The 18,412-nt window shown below is 39.8% G+C and overlaps 1 protein-coding gene and 1 long non-coding RNA gene across 35 annotated transcripts in view; one reads left to right on the top strand and one right to left on the bottom strand.

Moving 5' to 3' along the window:
• LOC113744584 (uncharacterized) overlaps positions 1-7,449 on the bottom strand; it is a 127,282-nt gene extending 119,833 nt beyond the window's left edge. Inside the window, exon 1 of the long non-coding RNA XR_003461668.1 lies at positions 7,340-7,449. This is a non-coding gene — a long non-coding RNA (uncharacterized LOC113744584). The remainder of the gene's footprint in view (positions 1-7,339) is intronic.
• LOC109136709 (protein tyrosine phosphatase receptor type D) overlaps positions 1-17,895 on the top strand; it is a 336,090-nt gene extending 318,195 nt beyond the window's left edge. For all 34 annotated transcript variants that reach the window (XM_027274799.1, XM_027274793.1, XM_027274761.1 and 31 more), the window contains 11 exons: positions 2,412-2,535; positions 5,192-5,367; positions 7,130-7,249; positions 7,362-7,516; positions 12,639-12,924; positions 13,959-14,137; positions 14,345-14,471; positions 14,718-14,843; positions 15,768-15,922; positions 16,136-16,271; positions 16,777-17,895. In XM_027274799.1, the coding sequence (XP_027130600.1) occupies positions 2,412-2,535; positions 5,192-5,367; positions 7,130-7,249; positions 7,362-7,516; positions 12,639-12,924; positions 13,959-14,137; positions 14,345-14,471; positions 14,718-14,843; positions 15,768-15,922; positions 16,136-16,271; positions 16,777-16,845 (1,653 nt within the window). In that variant the 3' untranslated portion in view covers positions 16,846-17,895. The remainder of the gene's footprint in view (positions 1-2,411; positions 2,536-5,191; positions 5,368-7,129; positions 7,250-7,361; positions 7,517-12,638; positions 12,925-13,958; positions 14,138-14,344; positions 14,472-14,717; positions 14,844-15,767; positions 15,923-16,135; positions 16,272-16,776) is intronic.
• Positions 17,896-18,412: the final 517 nt, after the last annotated feature.

The following is an 18,412-nucleotide window of genomic DNA, read 5'->3' as shown; positions in this document are numbered from 1 at the left end:
TCAACTGGCTTTGGTGGATGACGGCCAAATAGAGAGAAATGTTGGAAACTACTTTCAGACTAACTCGTAGATCTAAAATCAGCCAGTAGGTATGCCTTTTTCACAGCAGCCACTTTGACATGTCATAGCCGGAAAAACACAGGTACAATTAATACAAAAATAGTGGCTGCATTTCATTTCTACAGCTTTGGTATTGTACCTGCTGGCTCAATGACATGACGAACAGAGGCACTTGAATAGAAAAAACGGCATCATTAACGTTATTACCGACATCTGTGCTTCTCCTGCTATGACAAGTCAAAAGTCATATTAATCTAATTAAATCACTTCATCAAATGATATTTTCCCATATTACTTAGTCGATGACATTTTTACAGTGTAAAATTCAAAAAAGTAACTCACTTAAAGTCAAATCAGTAATATTTGTAGAAGAATATTTAGTATTGTTTATCCTGAAGAAACCTGATGCTTTACTGCTTTGTTGATGGTTGTGACTAATGCACTACTAGACTATGGAGATTGTAAAGGCTAGAGTTTTCTGACACTTGTCCAACCTGTTAATCATATCTACACTTTAGCTCAAGTTTCACTCTCAAATGGATTGCCACTATAAAAATAAAAATGCATCCTGGACCAAAGGTGATGGTTATACTTATGTATCGTATGATTAGATCTTTAAACATAAAAGTCCTTAAAATTTAAGTGCCCTCAAAACCCTGTGGGCTGTAGTCAGACAGTGTAAATGTGTCTTTTACATTGTAGATGAACGTATGCTTGCAGAACACTTGTGGAGCCTGAAAAACTTAAAGAGTAATAGATCCTACCAGGAGCACTGTATGAGAAGGGAACGGTCAACCTTTCTCTGCCCATTTCTCTCTGCGGGTCCTGCAATGGCTCCAAAATCTATGAGGTCACCATATGGGTGACTGCCAAGCTTCCCAATCATTATTGCAGCTTAAGTACATTGAATTCCAATTTCATCCTGCTTATTCCAGAGCAGTGGAAAGCAATTCTGCGAGCACAATGAAATAAAGATTTTTATTATGAGCAATGTTGCAGCCCACTGTTTCAACGTATTTTGGTAAAATATCAGGCTTAGCCAGTGTTTTGTCCCCCGCAGATAAAGAACTCCATTTCAATCCACATTGAGCCCCTAAATACCTCTTAATGTATTTCCTCCCATTGCCATAGCAGTTTTATAAAATCCATTATTAAACTGGCCTAAAATTGAATAATAAAGCTATTTTTTATGCATTTTTTCCCCCAAAAAACTCATAAAACTGATCATTTCCAAATTTGTCTGTATAAGCAAGGTCAAAGAGGCGATGTGTGTTGCGATGTGTCTATTGCACTTCCAATGGAGATTAAGTCATAAAAGAAGCCTGCAGTCATTAAAAACAAGCACAATATTTCCCCTGTAATGTGAAATGGAATGCTATCTTTCATGTCTTTGTAATTTCCCTTTGTGATATTATATTTTATAGTTCATCTACTGGTGATGAGGCACCGTTATCAGTCTTTGATTTACAAAGCTGAAAGAAAGCTTGGATGGCAAATTCTGTTGAACTAGTCTCAAGTGTGGTATTCTAGTCTGTGCCATAAAGTCCTTTTAAATCAATTTATTAAGATTTGCAGGCCAAAAGTGTTAACTGAGATTCCTGCGTCTGTTGACGCCCCAATTCCTAAAAGATACTGAGGCCAGAAGAGATTGTACTTAAATGAACTGAAAAGAAGTCTAGCTTAATCCATTCATCAACTAAATCTGCTTTGAGTCAGAGAACAATGATTTCTTTGGACTCAATAACCTCAAGTACTTTTATATCAAACCGAACGGTCAATGCTTAATTTAGGAGCCGCGTTTTGTGTAGAAAGTGGACAGCAGCTGGTTATTCTAGAATTCCAGCACAAAGTATGTAGCCGTAAGACAAATTTGTGCATGCTGAAGGGCTAGAGACGAACATTTTAACAATACTTGACAACCTTTCTTCACTGTTTTGTACATATATGGATGTCTAAAAGCAGCAATAAAAACAATATTTTGGAAGATATTAACACAAAATATATTGTTTCTGGCCAAAGGTACTATCATAAACTGCCTTTTTTTTTGCCTTGGCAAACAAGCGCTTGGATAAACGGCTGAAGACATAAAAGTCTAAGTATGGCCTTGAATTTCAAGCACACTCTTAAAGAGAGTGCTTGAAACTTGAAGAGATGCATTTAAACATCAAACTACAATAGGTCAGATTTTTTATTTCCAATTGCTCTATGGTGAAAGCTATATTTCAGTAAGCTTTCTAATATGAGTCTTGCACCAACACCTCGTAGGTAATTGCTGACTTCAATCTTAGCAATTAACTATGTTCATATAGTGCAAAATATTCCACTGTAATGACAAATCTTCTACTTCACAGTCCATCGACCCTGGTCAGCAGTTCACCTGGGAGCACTCTAACCTGGAGGTCAACAAACCAAAGAACAGATATGCCAACGTGATTGCCTATGACCATTCCAGAGTCTTGCTCTCTGCTATTGACGGTATGCCACCCATCAACATCTTCCCTCCAACTACTGTATTGTTTCCAAACACAGTCTGTCTTTTAGAACTCAGGAGTGCAACCACACATACATACCAGACAACTCATTTTCTTTCATGCCCCAGGTAAGGTGGTATTAGAAAAATCCTTTTTTTTTAGCTGAGGCAAGCGTTCAAATCAGATTAAACAATAGTGTATAGCACGAGATGCAAGGATGTATTACCATCATCTTTTTTTTGATGTAAGATTATCCTTTTGGAATGCTATCTTGTATAAATCCCATTTTGCATGAATCTGTGGCCTGTTTCTTGAGCATAGCTTTTGTGGATAGGAGTTAGTTATACAATCTGATGTATATAAGCATTTTTCCATTTGATATCTGGTTGAATCTGACAAAAAAAGCTCACAGTAACAAACAAGATAGAGTGCTAAGATTACATTGGCCAGAGAGACTCAATCGACAAGGTGTCGCTAATAGCATTATATGGACAAGACTCCCTCAAGATGTGGTTGCAATGCTCTGAACATCAGGGCTCAACATGGCAGCTAAACAGTGACACATTTGTTCACAATTTTTACATGAGCCGCTCACAAACCAGACTTGAACACGTCTGGTGAGAGTCTCTGGCACATTAAAGAAGTTTTGCACTGTACAGCTTCTAAGCAATGAAAGGCCATTTTGAAAAGGCTAGTTAAAGTGCTGGCTCCTTCACCAGTTTATTGGATTAAACATAATTGCACATACACAAACAGCTATTAATTAACCATTTCCATTGAGCTGCTCCCATGGTGGGCGAAGTAAAATAAACAAAGTAATGAATGGCTAATGTGACAAAACAGATAGATAAAGACTTAGAGAGCCCTTTCTGCTGTCTCTCTGAAACAACACACAGCTTGAGTGTTGATGGAACTCCATTAGCCAGGCATATAAACACATCTGCACAACCACATTGGAGTCTTTGTACAAGAGCAAGTGAGTAGTTCTCAGCCAGAGGGACATGGGGGACGTCCTCTTCTCCTTCTCAAGCTTAAACAAAGCCTTTTGGCAAGCAATGTGTCTATTGTTTACTGTGATTGAGTTCTTTGAATAAAAAGGGATTTGGGATTTGACATCAGAATTTGAAGACAGCTACAGTACTTTCAGAATTTATTGATGTGGGGATGGATCAGCAAATCTGAGCAATACAGGCGGCTCTAAAGCTTGAATACATCTTTGGACTTTATTCATTGGGACATCACTAAATTTGTTTCACTTTTGACAACTGATGAGGCATTTATTGCCAAGTTGCCTGACATGCGCTTAGCAGGATTTAACTGGTATCTAAAGTTAATCCCTAAAACTTTGTTGACCTTCCATTTGCCAATATTTTACATGACTAATTTCAATTAGTATGTATTCATGTTTGTTTAGCCCACTAAACTACATCAATTCTGTGTTGTTTTTAGAACATTAAAGTTATGCAAGAGCTTGCCATTTAAAAAAAAAAAAAATATTCTAATGTTCTATATTTAGTGTGGAAGCTATCACAAGTAGAAATGTAACAACTTTATACATTTGTTCATCATTTATTATAATGTTTCATCCTAAAATGTGTATTTCCTTTGAGATTCCTTTCCTTTTTCTGTGTCGGGTGCTGAACAACACTGTAGCAATGTTTGTTTCTCAATAAGCATATTGAAAATGGTAGAATTTATACAAATCCTGAGTGACAGAAAGCATAAAGGCAAAATCCATTTGCAAATGTGCATTAAACAACTTGCCTCATTCTCATTAAACCACAGTAATGTCTCTTTTTGCTTTTCAATTTGAAAACACACTGGGCTTAATTGTATTTATCCCTTGTCCATCATGGAAATGTACGGCTGCCTGGCTGTGTGGACAACTTCAACAGCAAAACCAGAAGGGTGGGGGGGGCAGAAGAAAAAAAATAATAATGTGGGTTGGTTTTTTTAATGTGTTCATATTCCATTTTCTTTCCTTTTTTTCTGTTGAATAAGTTACCTGGGAGTAAAAGGGAGTCTAGGGGAGAGGAGGGAGAGGTAGCAGTTGGAGTGAGGGGATTCTCTGATACGTGGCGTCCATGCAGATGAGACTTATCTTGGTCGACCATGTGTGCACGAAGCCCCTAAACTGCCAGTCCTGAAGCATTGACTAGCTGTCAGCTCTGTCTCTTATGCCTGGATTTCGAAAAAGGCTGCTGTGCCTTTCATTTAATATAAGCAAAGGGAAGGAGGAGTGAGGAGAGGAGGGGGGGAAATTGTTTTGCTAGTTTTTTTTGTTGGTTTGTTTTTCTCCATGTGAGGTGATAGACTTTTACAGACTGAGCTTTATCGGCAAGTCAGCTGCAGATATGGAAGAGGGACACGAAAACTGTGGATTTAAATGTGCTTGTTGATAGCAAATACAAATCCTTATGGACTGTAACACTGGTTCCAAATCTGACTGTTTTATGCTATTTTTCAATTTAATACTTGCCATGGAGGATAGTCACACACACACACACACTATGTGGGGAAAATCTGACGTTATCTTGAATAACTGTATGGAAAATCAAGACTTAGACCAACCTGGGAAGCAACACATCTTTGGCAACATTTATAGTATTTTTTTGCATACCAACTTAAGTTTGACACATCTCATCTCTTTTTTTTTTTAGGTATCCCTGGAAGTGACTACATCAATGCCAACTACATTGATGGCTACAGGAAGCAGAATGCATACATTGCCACCCAAGGATCTTTACCAGAGACGTTTGGTGAATTCTGGAGGATGATATGGGAGCAGAGGAGCGCTATCATCGTCATGATGACCAAACTGGAAGAGAGGTCCAGGGTAAGAGACAGAAATGCAGATGATACAGCCATATTTCTCTGGAGTGCTAGTTGTATGCCAAACAAATGACAAGGTGAACCTCAGAAGTGTGGGAAACTTTGTTTTCTTGCAAATGATCTAACAGAAAAGTCAAGCCAAAGATATTTTCCCGAGCTAAAACAAAGTGCATATTTTAAAGACGATTATTTCATTTTTCCATTCTTCATCTGACATTTGCATTTTTTAGTCTTCCAACCCTCTTACATTGACATAATGGATTTGACATCATTTTCAAGCCTGTTTATTTGTACAGTACTGTTTATTCTCTAGGAGAAGCCAGGTTGCATTCTGAAACCAACTGATATCCTCACTTCTCTCTTTACGGCAACACTTTGTGTTGTTGTTTAGTCCTGATTGATTACTAGTGTGGCTCCCTTCATTAGCCTAGCACTGCTGAAGGCACTGGATTACAATCAGTGATAAAAAACACTCAAAGACTGGAGAACACTATAAAGGCCCAGCTGTATGCACTCACTACTTCTTTAAGGTTGACGTGGTCGAAAGGCACTTTCTCTCTCTCTCTGGCACATCTTACAGTGTTTGATTGAGCACATGAAAGCTTGCACAGACTCCATAAGCTTCTGACCTTCACACTCGTATGCCTTTTCTGAGAGCCTGTGCATAGTGTTAACAGTGGTGCTGACTCAATCCAGAATCTGTTTTTTTTTTTTAAATCAGTATCGGTACAATCTGCAAAGCAAATACATTCCTGTGGCTGTTTTTTTTTTTTCAACATTACGAGCCACTGTAAAATCCATGGTTCTTTAATTGATTTGCTCCATGTTGTCAGGTGTCTGTTTGCAGGCTTTGTCATATAAGAATGCTTCTTGGCACTGCAGTAAGAACATCCCACCCACACTGATACCCACATAGCCAGCCATACCATTATGTTGTTGACATTTGTGGTACATGATGTCGTTTTGTCGCCGCTAACAGCCCCTGTCTTTCATATTAATCAGTCATATCATTCGCTCGGAAGCACTCAAGCTGTCTTTCAATGTTTTGCATCTATAAAGCTTGAGTATTTGCAACCAAACGCTATTATGAATCATTTCATTACTCCTGGTGTCACAATCACTTCATTACCCCCGGAGTCAATGCTATAACAGCTGCTGAGGAAATGAAATTAGTGGATGGTGTACTTGTTAGATGTTTGAATATTCCAGTAATACGGCTGGCGTCCTACTTTAAAAGTCACAAAGCAACAGGACTTGTAGAGCATGATGGCATTTGATTCATTTAAACATACTGTTAAGACCATGTCATGAGAATTTGAAAAAACAAAACAAAAAAAAACAAACAATTGAATTGGAGTTATTTGCTCCCCAACACCAATAGTGTTTCCCTTTATCAGCTAAGCAGTAATGCTATAATGGAACAGTGTTTTATTGGCCGTTAACTGGGAAACAAAGCTGTGCACTCGGACAGCAATAAAGTTGAGCTGGTAATATGATTGGAAACTGTAGTTACCTTGGTAATTATAGAGTATGTCTGGACAATTAATAGCACCTCCAGCTTTGTACAAATATCTCATCTCAGCCATTTCATTGACTATGAAATCAAATTTAGTCAGTACGAACGGGGAGGATTTTGATATTTATTACATTTGTGCTCAGTAAATATACCTCACACGGATGGAGGTTTTTATAAATTACATAGGGTAGAAAGAGTTTATATTTTCCTATCCAGTCCTTGTCTAATGAGATATTTCTCTCCACTGCAGGTGAAATGTGACCAATACTGGCCTACAAGAGGGACAGAGACATACGGCCTGATCCAAGTGACACTGCTCGACACAGTAGAGCTGGCCACATACTGTGTCAGGACATTTGCACTTTTTAAAGTAAGGAGCGTTTTTGTTGTTGTCCTATTATAGCTTCCCTAGACCTCACAACAGGTCAAGTATTTAACGCGAGCTGTGCCGATCACTAACCTTTCTCCGACTCCGTATTCAGAATGGCTCCAGCGAGAAGAGAGAGGTGAGGCAGTTCCAGTTCACGGCCTGGCCAGACCACGGGGTGCCAGAGCACCCCACTCCATTCCTCGCCTTCCTGAGACGAGTGAAAGCTTGCAATCCTCCAGATGCGGGGCCCATGGTGGTACACTGCAGGTAAGAAACAACATGGTCTCACAAAAACATCCTGAAGCATGAAATTGATTTTGTTCTCTCCATTTGCTGTAATGAATATATGAAAACATATGACAATGCAATACGTTTATGGTTATTTAGAGGTTTATATGCAAGTCATTTATGGACTGAGAGAGATTTTTAAAGGAGATGACATGAACCAGTAGAAAAAAATATTAGAATATTTGAAAAGGCTATCTCCCAAACAAATCTGCCTACTAGCTGCCACAGAACGTACTTTCAATGTGAAGGTGCTTTCAACATCGCAGCACAAAGAGTGGCATTGCCGTCAGCAAACTCAAACATCTCCTCCCACACACTGACACACGCAGACCTGTCGTGTTCTCCCTGCTACAACCACTAGCATGTCGCACATCAGCAGCCCAGAAGTTGCCTCGGCTTATCCCTTGGGTTATTGCATCTGTAACAAATAACTTTCACACCAAGTTCACTTCACTCAGCTACTTAAGCGGCCAGACTCCCAACAGAGAGGCACGATGATATAACACAGACTTCTGGCTCCTCTCCACTCAGGAAGTCATCAGAGACTCTGCAGAGAGAAAGCGAGTGACTGAAGGGGGTAAAAAAAAAAAAGGCAGTAAAACGAAGAAGTAGTGATAGCGAGTGTAATAGATACAAACTTGTGTCAGAAAGTGGCAAAAAAAAAATGGAAGGGAGGATTACTGAAGAATTAGAATTACCACATGCTGAAGTTAATTAGAGCTAGTTGCCGGATTGCTTCAAATTGAAAATCCGGACTTTTCACAATGAAGCAGAATGCAGGAATTAATGTCACTCTGCAGATGGGAGTGTTAATTCCTCTGGCTCCCTATCAGATACGATCATTTTCAAGCTGCCCATGAGAGGCTTTCCTCACTGTTTGACCACAGTTTTAAAAAACAGAGCCATCTCTTATGTTTGCACGCTTTCAGAATAACGTTTTGTGCTTAAGCATTGATATACTGCAGATTTATATGAATATATTTAAGCACATGCAAAAAGGCCAAGAAAAAAAAAAAAGTCTGAAAATCAACAGCATGGTACCGACTCATCAGCGGTAGATTAATTAGTTGGTGCACCAGAATTTGTAGCTAACCATCTATGCACCATGTAGACCATAAAGACATAAATATAAACAATCAAGGGCTCTGGATTTGCCTGTTTGGTGGTGAGCGGTGATGTATGAGGTTAGAGTTATTGGAAAATAAACTACACACTGTTCCCATCCTCTGTAAATCACTAATTAGAAATATTTATCTTCATATTCATTATGTCCTGACTACTGTGCGACATGCAGATCCTTAGATATAACCACCCAATCATTTCATCCCATTACACCACACAGACACCAAACACAGATACTGTAAAATTAAGAAAACCAGATGAGTGTCCATAAACTATGCCTCCGTCTAACAAAGCAATAACAAATGACTCAACCTGTTGCGGAATTCCCCTGAATTACTTTTGTGTCTCACGCGTCACTGGAGTTCCATAACAATTCATTTGATATACACAAGACTGCATTTTGATGACGCATATGTCAGGAAGATTAGTGGTGAACCATTTCTTACTTAGACTTTCAGCTTTGTGGGCTGGTGGTATGTTTTTTTTCAGTTGTTTTTTTTTTCCAGGCTTCATCATGAAGTAAATCTTACACAGTCAGGAAGTTAAAGGAAAGAGGGTTTTGTACTGCATATCATTTGTAGTTTTTAGTTTCGAGTTAATCTAAATAAGCTGTAATTACTCGGTAAAAGATTCACAATTTTTATTTCATCAAAACCTGCCTCCCATGGACGCTACAGCATGTTTCCCGCTTTTCTGGTTCCTGCCGTTTTCACTAACCCCAAAGGTCAGGGACTGTTTTGGTCTTCTAGCTGAAGTGCTACCCAGGCATTGTGAGGTGACTTTAGAGGTCAAAAGGACATGATTGAATGTCATGGAGATCACTGACCTTTCCCAGTGACTCGGAAGGTAAATTTTTGATAGAGCGACCAACAGTTTCAGAGGATTCAACTGACAATCTAGCAATTTTCCTTTTCTTTCTATTACTTTGCGTCTTGCGGTAGCCGGCACATAATGCATAATGCAGTCAAAGTGGCTTCAATTCCATTAGTTGCAGATGACAAACACCTAGCAAAAACAAAAACTCTGTATCTATCATAAATGGGCATACTCAAGGATGGCAGAACTGGATTGGATTATGCTGCAAGAGTAGTTTGAAGAGTTTCTAACCATTGGAATCCATTGTGTTCTGACTTAAGGAGCCACTGTTTGCATTTACAATTAGTCACCCTTTGCAGCCATGATGAAGCATTTTACACTACACAATGCTACACCACAGTTGGATGCGGTCAAGTTAAAACAGACCACACCTGGTCACACCCAGCCATGTTCATGGGGTTCAACAGGCGTTTGAACCCATAGTGGTAGACTTGGTTGGAGTGACTCTTTATCCATCCACCACTAAAGACCTTAAAGGTCTAGCCTCACTGATATGATGAGGTTCAGTACCATGGACACAGACAAAACATCCCCAGTGGGAAAATTAAACATGAGCTCCATATTTCCATCAAGAGTTGCCAAACTCTTCCAGTCGTAATTGTAACACAGGGAAGGAAAGGGACGATTACGTAGCACTGCTGCTAAAGCTACTTCCCTGTCATCGACAACGCTGTTGTTGGCATGTCACAATGAACAAGAATCAGCAGTCGACACTCTCCAGCGGTTTGTGAAGCAAAATGGGTAAGCCTGTTATGGCCCAGTTAGTGGACAAAGTCTATTTGAAAGAATAGATTCCATACAACCGAAGTTAATAAATTATTTTCTTGATTTACTTTCCACAAAAAGTAAAAGTATTCGCCCACGCCAAGGACTTAAAAATGATTATTATTGACTCCGTTAACAGCCATGCAGTGATCCTAGAGAGTTTGAGTTCGTATGTGTGTGTTCAGTTGGCAGTGTAGGGAAATGGTGACAGGTTAGCTGACGGCAAGAGATTTGGTAACAATACATATGTAATTGCTTTCACTGCTGCTCACGCTTTATCTTCTCGAGACTCATTGCAGCTGTATTTCACACTGCACTTTTTCTCCCATCCCCTATTCCCTAAACTCCTGGAAAGCATATTAGTCTGACACTTAATGTGTGTCGACGTCCAAAGCAGCTGGTCTTGACTGGCTGAAAAGGCAGTGTCAGGTCATTAGTGCAGTCAGTCCGCCAGCTCCCCCTTCAACTGCCAAATGTTCCAACGGTTTTCTGTACAACCTCACCCCACCATGCACATAACGCCACTTGTCAATAAAGGAAAACTGTGCATATTCTTAATATTTCCTGGTCTTACATTTAAAGAAAATTGTGGTTATTATATGAATATATATTTCCACAGTGTCGTCTTTTAAAAAAACTAACTTGAGAACAACACAACTTCATGATAATTGGCAGCATCTTTCCACCTCCCGTCTCCTCACCACCCTCCCCCCCATTCCTCATCTTCCTCCGTCTCCGTCTCTCTAGCTCAATGCTGTCACTCTGTCACTTACTCTCTTGCAGGTCATCACTCTCCCACATCCAGGTCTGCACTGTAAAATGTTTTCAGATTGGAAACAGCTGGGGTAAAGGGAGAAATCTCTTCTAGTTTCTGCGTCCCTCGCCCAAGGGCTGAGGTGTTCTCAGACCTGGAAGTGATTCATTCTTCTTATCCCCGAGACACTTTCACATTTCTTTGCAGTCTGATTCTCCCTTTGACTCAAATGCACATTGTGTAATCGCCCTAGAGCTGTGAGGACTATTGTGAAAAAGAAGAAATAAATAATTTTTTTTAAAAGTCTCGTTCAGCCAGTGTCAGCCATTTTAAAAGTGATCATCAGATAATTTGTTAAAGCCAATGACTCCCATACGTGTCTTTATTCCATTTGCAGCACAGTTCCAGTGCAGCATGGCACATTAAGCAGGCTTGGCCCCCGGGGACTAACTTTACTCCCTCTTGAGTTTTCCTTCTCAAGCCTTTTCCCATTCCTCAGAGCAAATGAAAAACAAATGCTCCATCAGAAGGAGGAGGCACGAGAGCATGGCTCACACCTCGTAGGCATGTCAGCTTAATGGATTGAATAACCTATTTACTTTGGAGTGCCAAGTGCAAGGACTTGTCTTGTCAATGCTGTGCTTTGCGGGTGGTGGGAGGAGAGTTAACGAACAAGATTTAACACCACCCCGTCGCCCCACGGTAAATAAATTGTCATCAGAATACATCTTCGGTGCTGAGGCATGCGCTATTAAAAACATGTAATGTGTAGGGGCGAGAATTTTGAGTGTCAGCAGTGTGTAAACAGGAGCTGCATTTGTACAGTGCGTATCAAGCTGGCATGCAAGAAGAGGTCAAAGAGAAACAGTAAAACATTTTCCCTCTTTGTCAGAGTGCTTTTTTTTTTTTTTTTTTTTTTTACACGCTAATGTAAAAATGTGCCGATGTGAATCTTAATGAAGAGCCCTGCCTTTCAGTGCCTATTCTAAAGCTCTTACGCCATTTAGGTGCACTGTGGTAATCGAATGGCATTAATTGAAGTCTGGTGCACTTCTCAGAAGTTGCCTGGCACATTAACGAAGCCCTAAAAAAAAAAAAAAAAAGTCATACTCTCAAAATTGTGTCTGTGTGTCCACATTTAAGTGTGCATTTGTTGTAGTGGCACTTTTCGGAACCATGAGATAAAGGTTAACTGTTGCTGTCACGTAAGTGATTAGTCCTGATGGGTTCGAGAGCACAGGTGGGATCCGGAGGGGAGAGACTAGATTGCAAAGGCAGCAGTGAGCCCCCCTGAAGGCTGCGACTGCATAGCCCTCTTCTCCGCACAGTGCCACTTCAGATTTAATTATACTCCAAGCCAAATGGTCCATCTTGTAGTGACAAACTTGGCACAGAGAGTTTACCTCATCGCCGAAAGAAAGGCAATTCTTCAACCCAGTGCACTTCTCTTTCCATTGGACTGACCTTAATTCCTATCAGTCACAAGTTATGATATAGAGTTGTATAACTAACATAACTTTTCTTGCACAGGTACTACTGGGAATACTGTCTAATAACATTCTTCCTTCCTGTTTTTGACTGCAGTGCTGGGGTGGGACGCACAGGTTGCTTCATCGTGATTGATGCCATGCTAGAACGTATCAAGCACGAGAAGACTGTGGACATCTATGGGCATGTAACGCTAATGCGTGCCCAGCGCAACTACATGGTGCAGACAGAGGACCAGTATGTCTTCATACATGACGCGCTCCAGGAGGCCGTCAACTGCGGCACCACCGAAGTGCCCGCCAGAAACCTATACGCCTACATCCAGAAACTGACGCAGATAGAGGGCGGAGAGAATGTCACCGGCATGGAACTTGAGTTCAAGGTACAAACTGTTAAGCATTTGGCGAGAGAGTTTAGGTCAGGGATCATTTAAAAACATGAACAAGCAGTGTTTTAGTTTTAGATTCCCTCGGCATAATCTGAACGTTGCACATCACACATGACAAAGTTTTATACCATCAGTTTGCCATATGTAGCAAAAATTTATGGGCATCCCATTGGCACCTCGTGTTCCGAGTCACATGCAGTGTCATTTATTGGCCATTCTCAGTACAACTCTTTTCCAGTTCCCATTAGGTCCACCAGACAGCATGGGGCCTGTGGTTTCCTCTGCATTCTAGTTAGTTGACCCACTTGTGTAACCCAGCACAGGAGAAATTCTCCATTTCTGGTTCCCCCTTCCCATAGCTCCCCTTCCTCTAGTAACAGGGGTCTTGGTTTACATGAAAATGCCAAACACAGGTTTTCCCCACCACAGAACAGTTGCCAGAGGGAATTGGGTAATATACTTTACAATGAGAGGCTCAACCATCCCTGTTCAGCCTCTAGCAGTCTGTGGTGTTGCTGTACGCACTGTATTGCCTTGCTTGTCACGCGCCTACCTTCTTGCTTTGTGATGGATGCTGATTCCACTAAGAGATGATAAACAGGTTAGATTACACTGCACTTCTGTCCACTCCAAGCTCGCTTGGATATCCATTTCCCCGTCTTTTCATCACAACATGGTATTTTTTTTCCTCCTGCAAAGGCATGCTGCCGTGATAGTAATCACTTTGATTCCATTTCCATACTTTATGGTTACGTGAAATAGTATATAACCACAGAACACTGTCAGCCACGATAGTGTAGGTTTCATCACCTGTGCACACAGCTTGTTTTTTTTCTCCATTTTTTCCTGTTCGCACAGGAGGAGGAAAGAATCCAAAAGGCATGTGATTGTTTACAGTACTCAGATCTTTATCATGTACAGTCCACCTTAAGTGTCACACACAGTCCAGGGAGATAACACCAGTATGTCACTGCTCCTTACCTGGCACCAGTACGCTCAAAGATATCTCTCTCTCTGTTTTAATGCAGCGTTTAGCTAACACTAAAGCCCATACGTCACGATTCATCAGTGCCAATCTCCCCTGCAACAAGTTCAAGAACCGCCTTGTTAACATAATGCCATACGAGTCCACGCGAGTGTGTCTTCAGCCCATTCGAGGAGTTGAGGGCTCTGACTACATCAATGCCAGTTTCATTGATGGGTACAGGTAAGTGCTAATGTACTCTGACACCCATTACCAATCAGATGGTCAGTTTATAAATTCACTGGACTTGAAAATGGCTTAGGAAGAGTCAGCAAATTTGGACAAGAGCCATTGGCATGTTTTGGTCAAGCCAGTCACAGTGAAAGTTCTAATGTGTTTCCATGCTGATTGTATCACCTTTTCAATCATGTGATTACTGCGCTCCCACAGGCAACAGAAAGCCTACATCGCCACACAGGGACCACTGGCAGAGACCACAGAGGACTTCTGGAGAATGCTCTGGGAGCACAACTCTACTATTGTCGTTATGCTCACTAAGCTTAGAGAAATGGGCAGGGTATGCATACACTTATTTTCTTCCTTTTTTGGCACCGTAACCTCCTTATTCGGGCTACAGACGGCATGCAGATTATGTGAAACACAAGAAAAATAAATACATAAATTTAGCAATGAGAATATGAGCTTTCAAAAGGGAGATATACTATGAAATGAATGAAAAAATTCTGGGAATGAACACAATGAAGCTAGTGTATGAAGAGAATGTTGTGGCTCATTGTGGTATTCTATTTTTCACCCTCGACAGGAAAAATGCCACCAGTACTGGCCAGCAGAAAGGTCGGCCAGATACCAGTACTTTGTGGTGGACCCCATGGCCGAGTATAACATGCCCCAGTATATCCTGAGAGAGTTCAAAGTGACTGATGCCAGGGTAAGCAGACAATTGTTTCATAGAACAAAGTTTAAAGATCAAAATTTGACATTGTGGTAATGGAGCTCTAAATTCAGCACTATTGTCTAGTGTATTGTTTTTCATAGTCTGGGTTGCAGCCTAACCATGAGTCAGTGAGAAAATTGAATGGATGACCAAGGGTTCACCAATAAAATAATAATAGTTTTCAACTTTTTTTTTATACATTTTAACACTTAAGTTGCATCCGTATTTACTACCAAAGAAGATCTGTATGACAGTGTTGAACATGTTAGATGGTGAACAGTTCAGTTCAAAATGTTGGCATTGTATCAAGTATTTGTTTATACCAAGCGATGGCCTTGAGTGTAACATAAGCATAAATATTTATTTGTGGGAATTATGACACATGTCAATGTGTAAAAACAAATATGGTGCCGGTGGCAGTAAGCTGCCAGAGTTTTTAATTCCATCAAAGGCTTACACAGATAAATGGCACAGGCTTCGTTCTTTGTAGTGCATGTTACACTGTCTCGTCAATGGGATTTCTTCCCTTATCAAGGGGATACAATATCACTTAAGTAATGCACACCCTCAAAGTCGATTCTCCAAGCACCCTGTCGAGAGTAGCACATCAAAGGAATTAGCATTTTTAGTGTTCATGTTTAATACATACAGGTAATATGCTCCACATCTTTTTATAACAAAACATTTTCTCCGATGGTTTAAACTTGGCGCCAATACTAGATTTTTTCAAGAATGAGGTCTTGCACTGTAAACCCACAAAGGTGTGAATAATTATGATGGAGACGGTCTGCGGAAAACCTCAGATTGCCTTCTTCGTTCAACTTCAACAGTTTTTCTTTCTGCTATTTTTTTCCGTTCCGCCATTCAAAGAGCTGGCATAGTGCTTGTTCTCACTCTTCCCTTTCCTCTGTTTCCCAGGATGGACAGTCACGGACAGTAAGGCAGTTTCAGTTCACAGACTGGCCTGAACAAGGAGTGCCAAAATCAGGAGAGGGCTTCATTGATTTCATTGGCCAAGTACATAAAACAAAAGAGCAGTTCGGCCAAGATGGGCCTATCTCAGTCCACTGTAGGTAGGTGACCAATCAGCATAACACACCAAAATTATATCACTGCCATTTTTTTGAAAATTAAACTGATCGTAAGTACCTCTTGAGCTGCAAATGCTATATACACACACGCATGCACACACACTCAATTAGCACAATGACATTGTTTTAATGCAGAGAAAACTTTTTCTGACTTCTCTGACCTCAATGTTGACCTCTTTGCCCTCTCTTGCACAGCGCGGGTGTTGGTAGAACTGGAGTTTTCATCACCCTCAGCATTGTCTTGGAACGAATGAGATACGAAGGCGTAGTAGACATCTTTCAGACAGTGAAAATGTTACGGACACAGAGACCAGCTATGGTGCAGACAGAGGTGAGGCTTTTTTTCTTTTCCCTTTTCTTCTTTTTTCACTATACTTGGAAAGAAAACATAACTCAACTGAGGTAGTAATGAAGCTACTTTAGCTACTTTTTTTTGATACTATAGACAACAGATGGAATCTGTTAGTGTTACCAATTTGATAGTATATTAAAATTTCCTAATGGAAAGGGTTGGTGAGATTCCAAATATCCTTCTGGTCTAGACTGTGCTCAGCTGCAAATTTATCTCATCAACTCAGAACAATTGGCCAGTATATTACTCACACACACACACACACACACACACACACACACACACACACACACGGTTCAAGTTTTGAAATTGCAATTCTACATGGGGTAAAATGCATTTGACCAATGTTTTAATCTAATGTAAAAGTCAGCTAATGAATTTTACTTAACAGTAATCATGATAAAAGGACAATGTACCAAAAATGGTACGAAAGATTCAGTATCTTTGATTGTTAAGAGGGACTGTTCTCTTCTTTGTTTTCCAGGATCAATACCAGTTCTGCTACAGAGCTGGCTTGGAGTACCTGGGAAGCTTTGATCACTATGCAACGTAAAAGACCCAGTATTGGAAGAAAAAAAGCAGAGGGCCCTTTGGAAAGAAAACCCAGTGAGCCTCTCTTCTGAGCCATAAATTCCTGCTTGAGAAAGTACTCCTTAACTCCTTGCTAACAACTCATTAAGTGTTGGATGTGCGACATGACTTGTCAAAAAATGAAAAAGATGATTCCCGGAGGACCAAGTATTTCCCAACCCTAATAAAACCTCGCCTTGACACAAGTGAGGGAATCCTGACTGTTGAAGCATCATACGGAATTACCTTTTCTTTTGCTTCAAGGATTCATTTTGGGGCTCATAAAACTGAATGAAACCAACACAACAAAAAAGTAAATGAACAATAATGACATCGTCAGAAATGCATCAGTGATTATGAACCATTACGAGAGGCATTGGAGGCACACAGAATTGCGGGGGCGAAAAAAAAACAAACTTGATGCACATTGTAAAGAAAAAAAAATCTGTTTCACAATCAAGTACACACTGACAACCATCGAAAAAGAAGACAATGCTTGGTCCACGACAGCAGGACAGACTTAAAGTAATAATGAATAAATACCCCTTTTCCTGTCACAATGTTCATCATCTAAATTTTGGGAGAGGGTAAAGTTCAAAATGATCTATGAAATAAATAAAAATTATTGATTTAGTTTTTTAGTACTTTATTATACAGCTGATGTGCTTTTTTTGAACTGTGTGAATTTCCTTTTTTTACACAAATTTATCACTTGGAAGGAAGTGATAAAAACGTATTTACGTAAATGTTTTTTTTTTTTAAGCTGTAGAACTGTTCTGATGTACGTGCTATTTTGCAGAGGATCTCTTTGCTTTTGTCTTTTGTTTTTTCAATATTGTTTCTATTTTTTTTCCCCTAATTTTGTTGAACTTAGTGCACAGAACAGAATTCACACTACCAAAATGTAAGTTTGTTCAAGGGTTATTTTTTTGGTCTTGATTTTTTTCTGTTTTTGTTTTTTGTCCATGATCACATACATGGTAACTTAATTACTCCCATAAGATAAACTGGGGCTTTGTGGAATCAACAGGGATGAGCAAAGTATGAAGTTGCTGCTACCGATTATCTTAGTTCTTCCATGTTAGAAGGGTGAGAAGAGAGAATCTGATGAATTGGATAAGATATATAAATATAAATATAAGGTACAGACTGTCAAATATATGTGAAAGATATATTAAAGTATATATATACATATATAAATATATAAATAACATTCTAAATATATATATATAAAGTACATAAATTAAGTTAAAAGTATATGAAATATGGATTGTCTATGAAAGCTTCCAAATTGTGAGTTGTGTGCTATGGGGGAAATGAAATGAGATTTTTTTTCACTGGAATGCACATCAGTAGGACAAAATTGTATTCTGATTCAGTGCATCTTTTCTTGTGCAATAAATATGTGTGTTTTTAGATAGGGTTTTATTGTGGATATGTCATTTACTCATGACATTGTTGTCCCACCCCCCTGCAAGTGAGGTGTGGGAGTGGGGAATGTCAGATGCCAGTCAAAGCATCACTGGTGCATTTTTTTCAAGCTCTCATAC

This window comes from Larimichthys crocea, chromosome III (assembly GCF_000972845.2).
Source record: "Larimichthys crocea isolate SSNF chromosome III, L_crocea_2.0, whole genome shotgun sequence".
Lineage (NCBI taxonomy): Eukaryota > Metazoa > Chordata > Actinopteri > Sciaenidae > Larimichthys > Larimichthys crocea.
The sequence above is the reverse complement of the archived record's forward strand: the minus strand, read 5'-3'. Positions and strand labels throughout refer to the sequence as shown.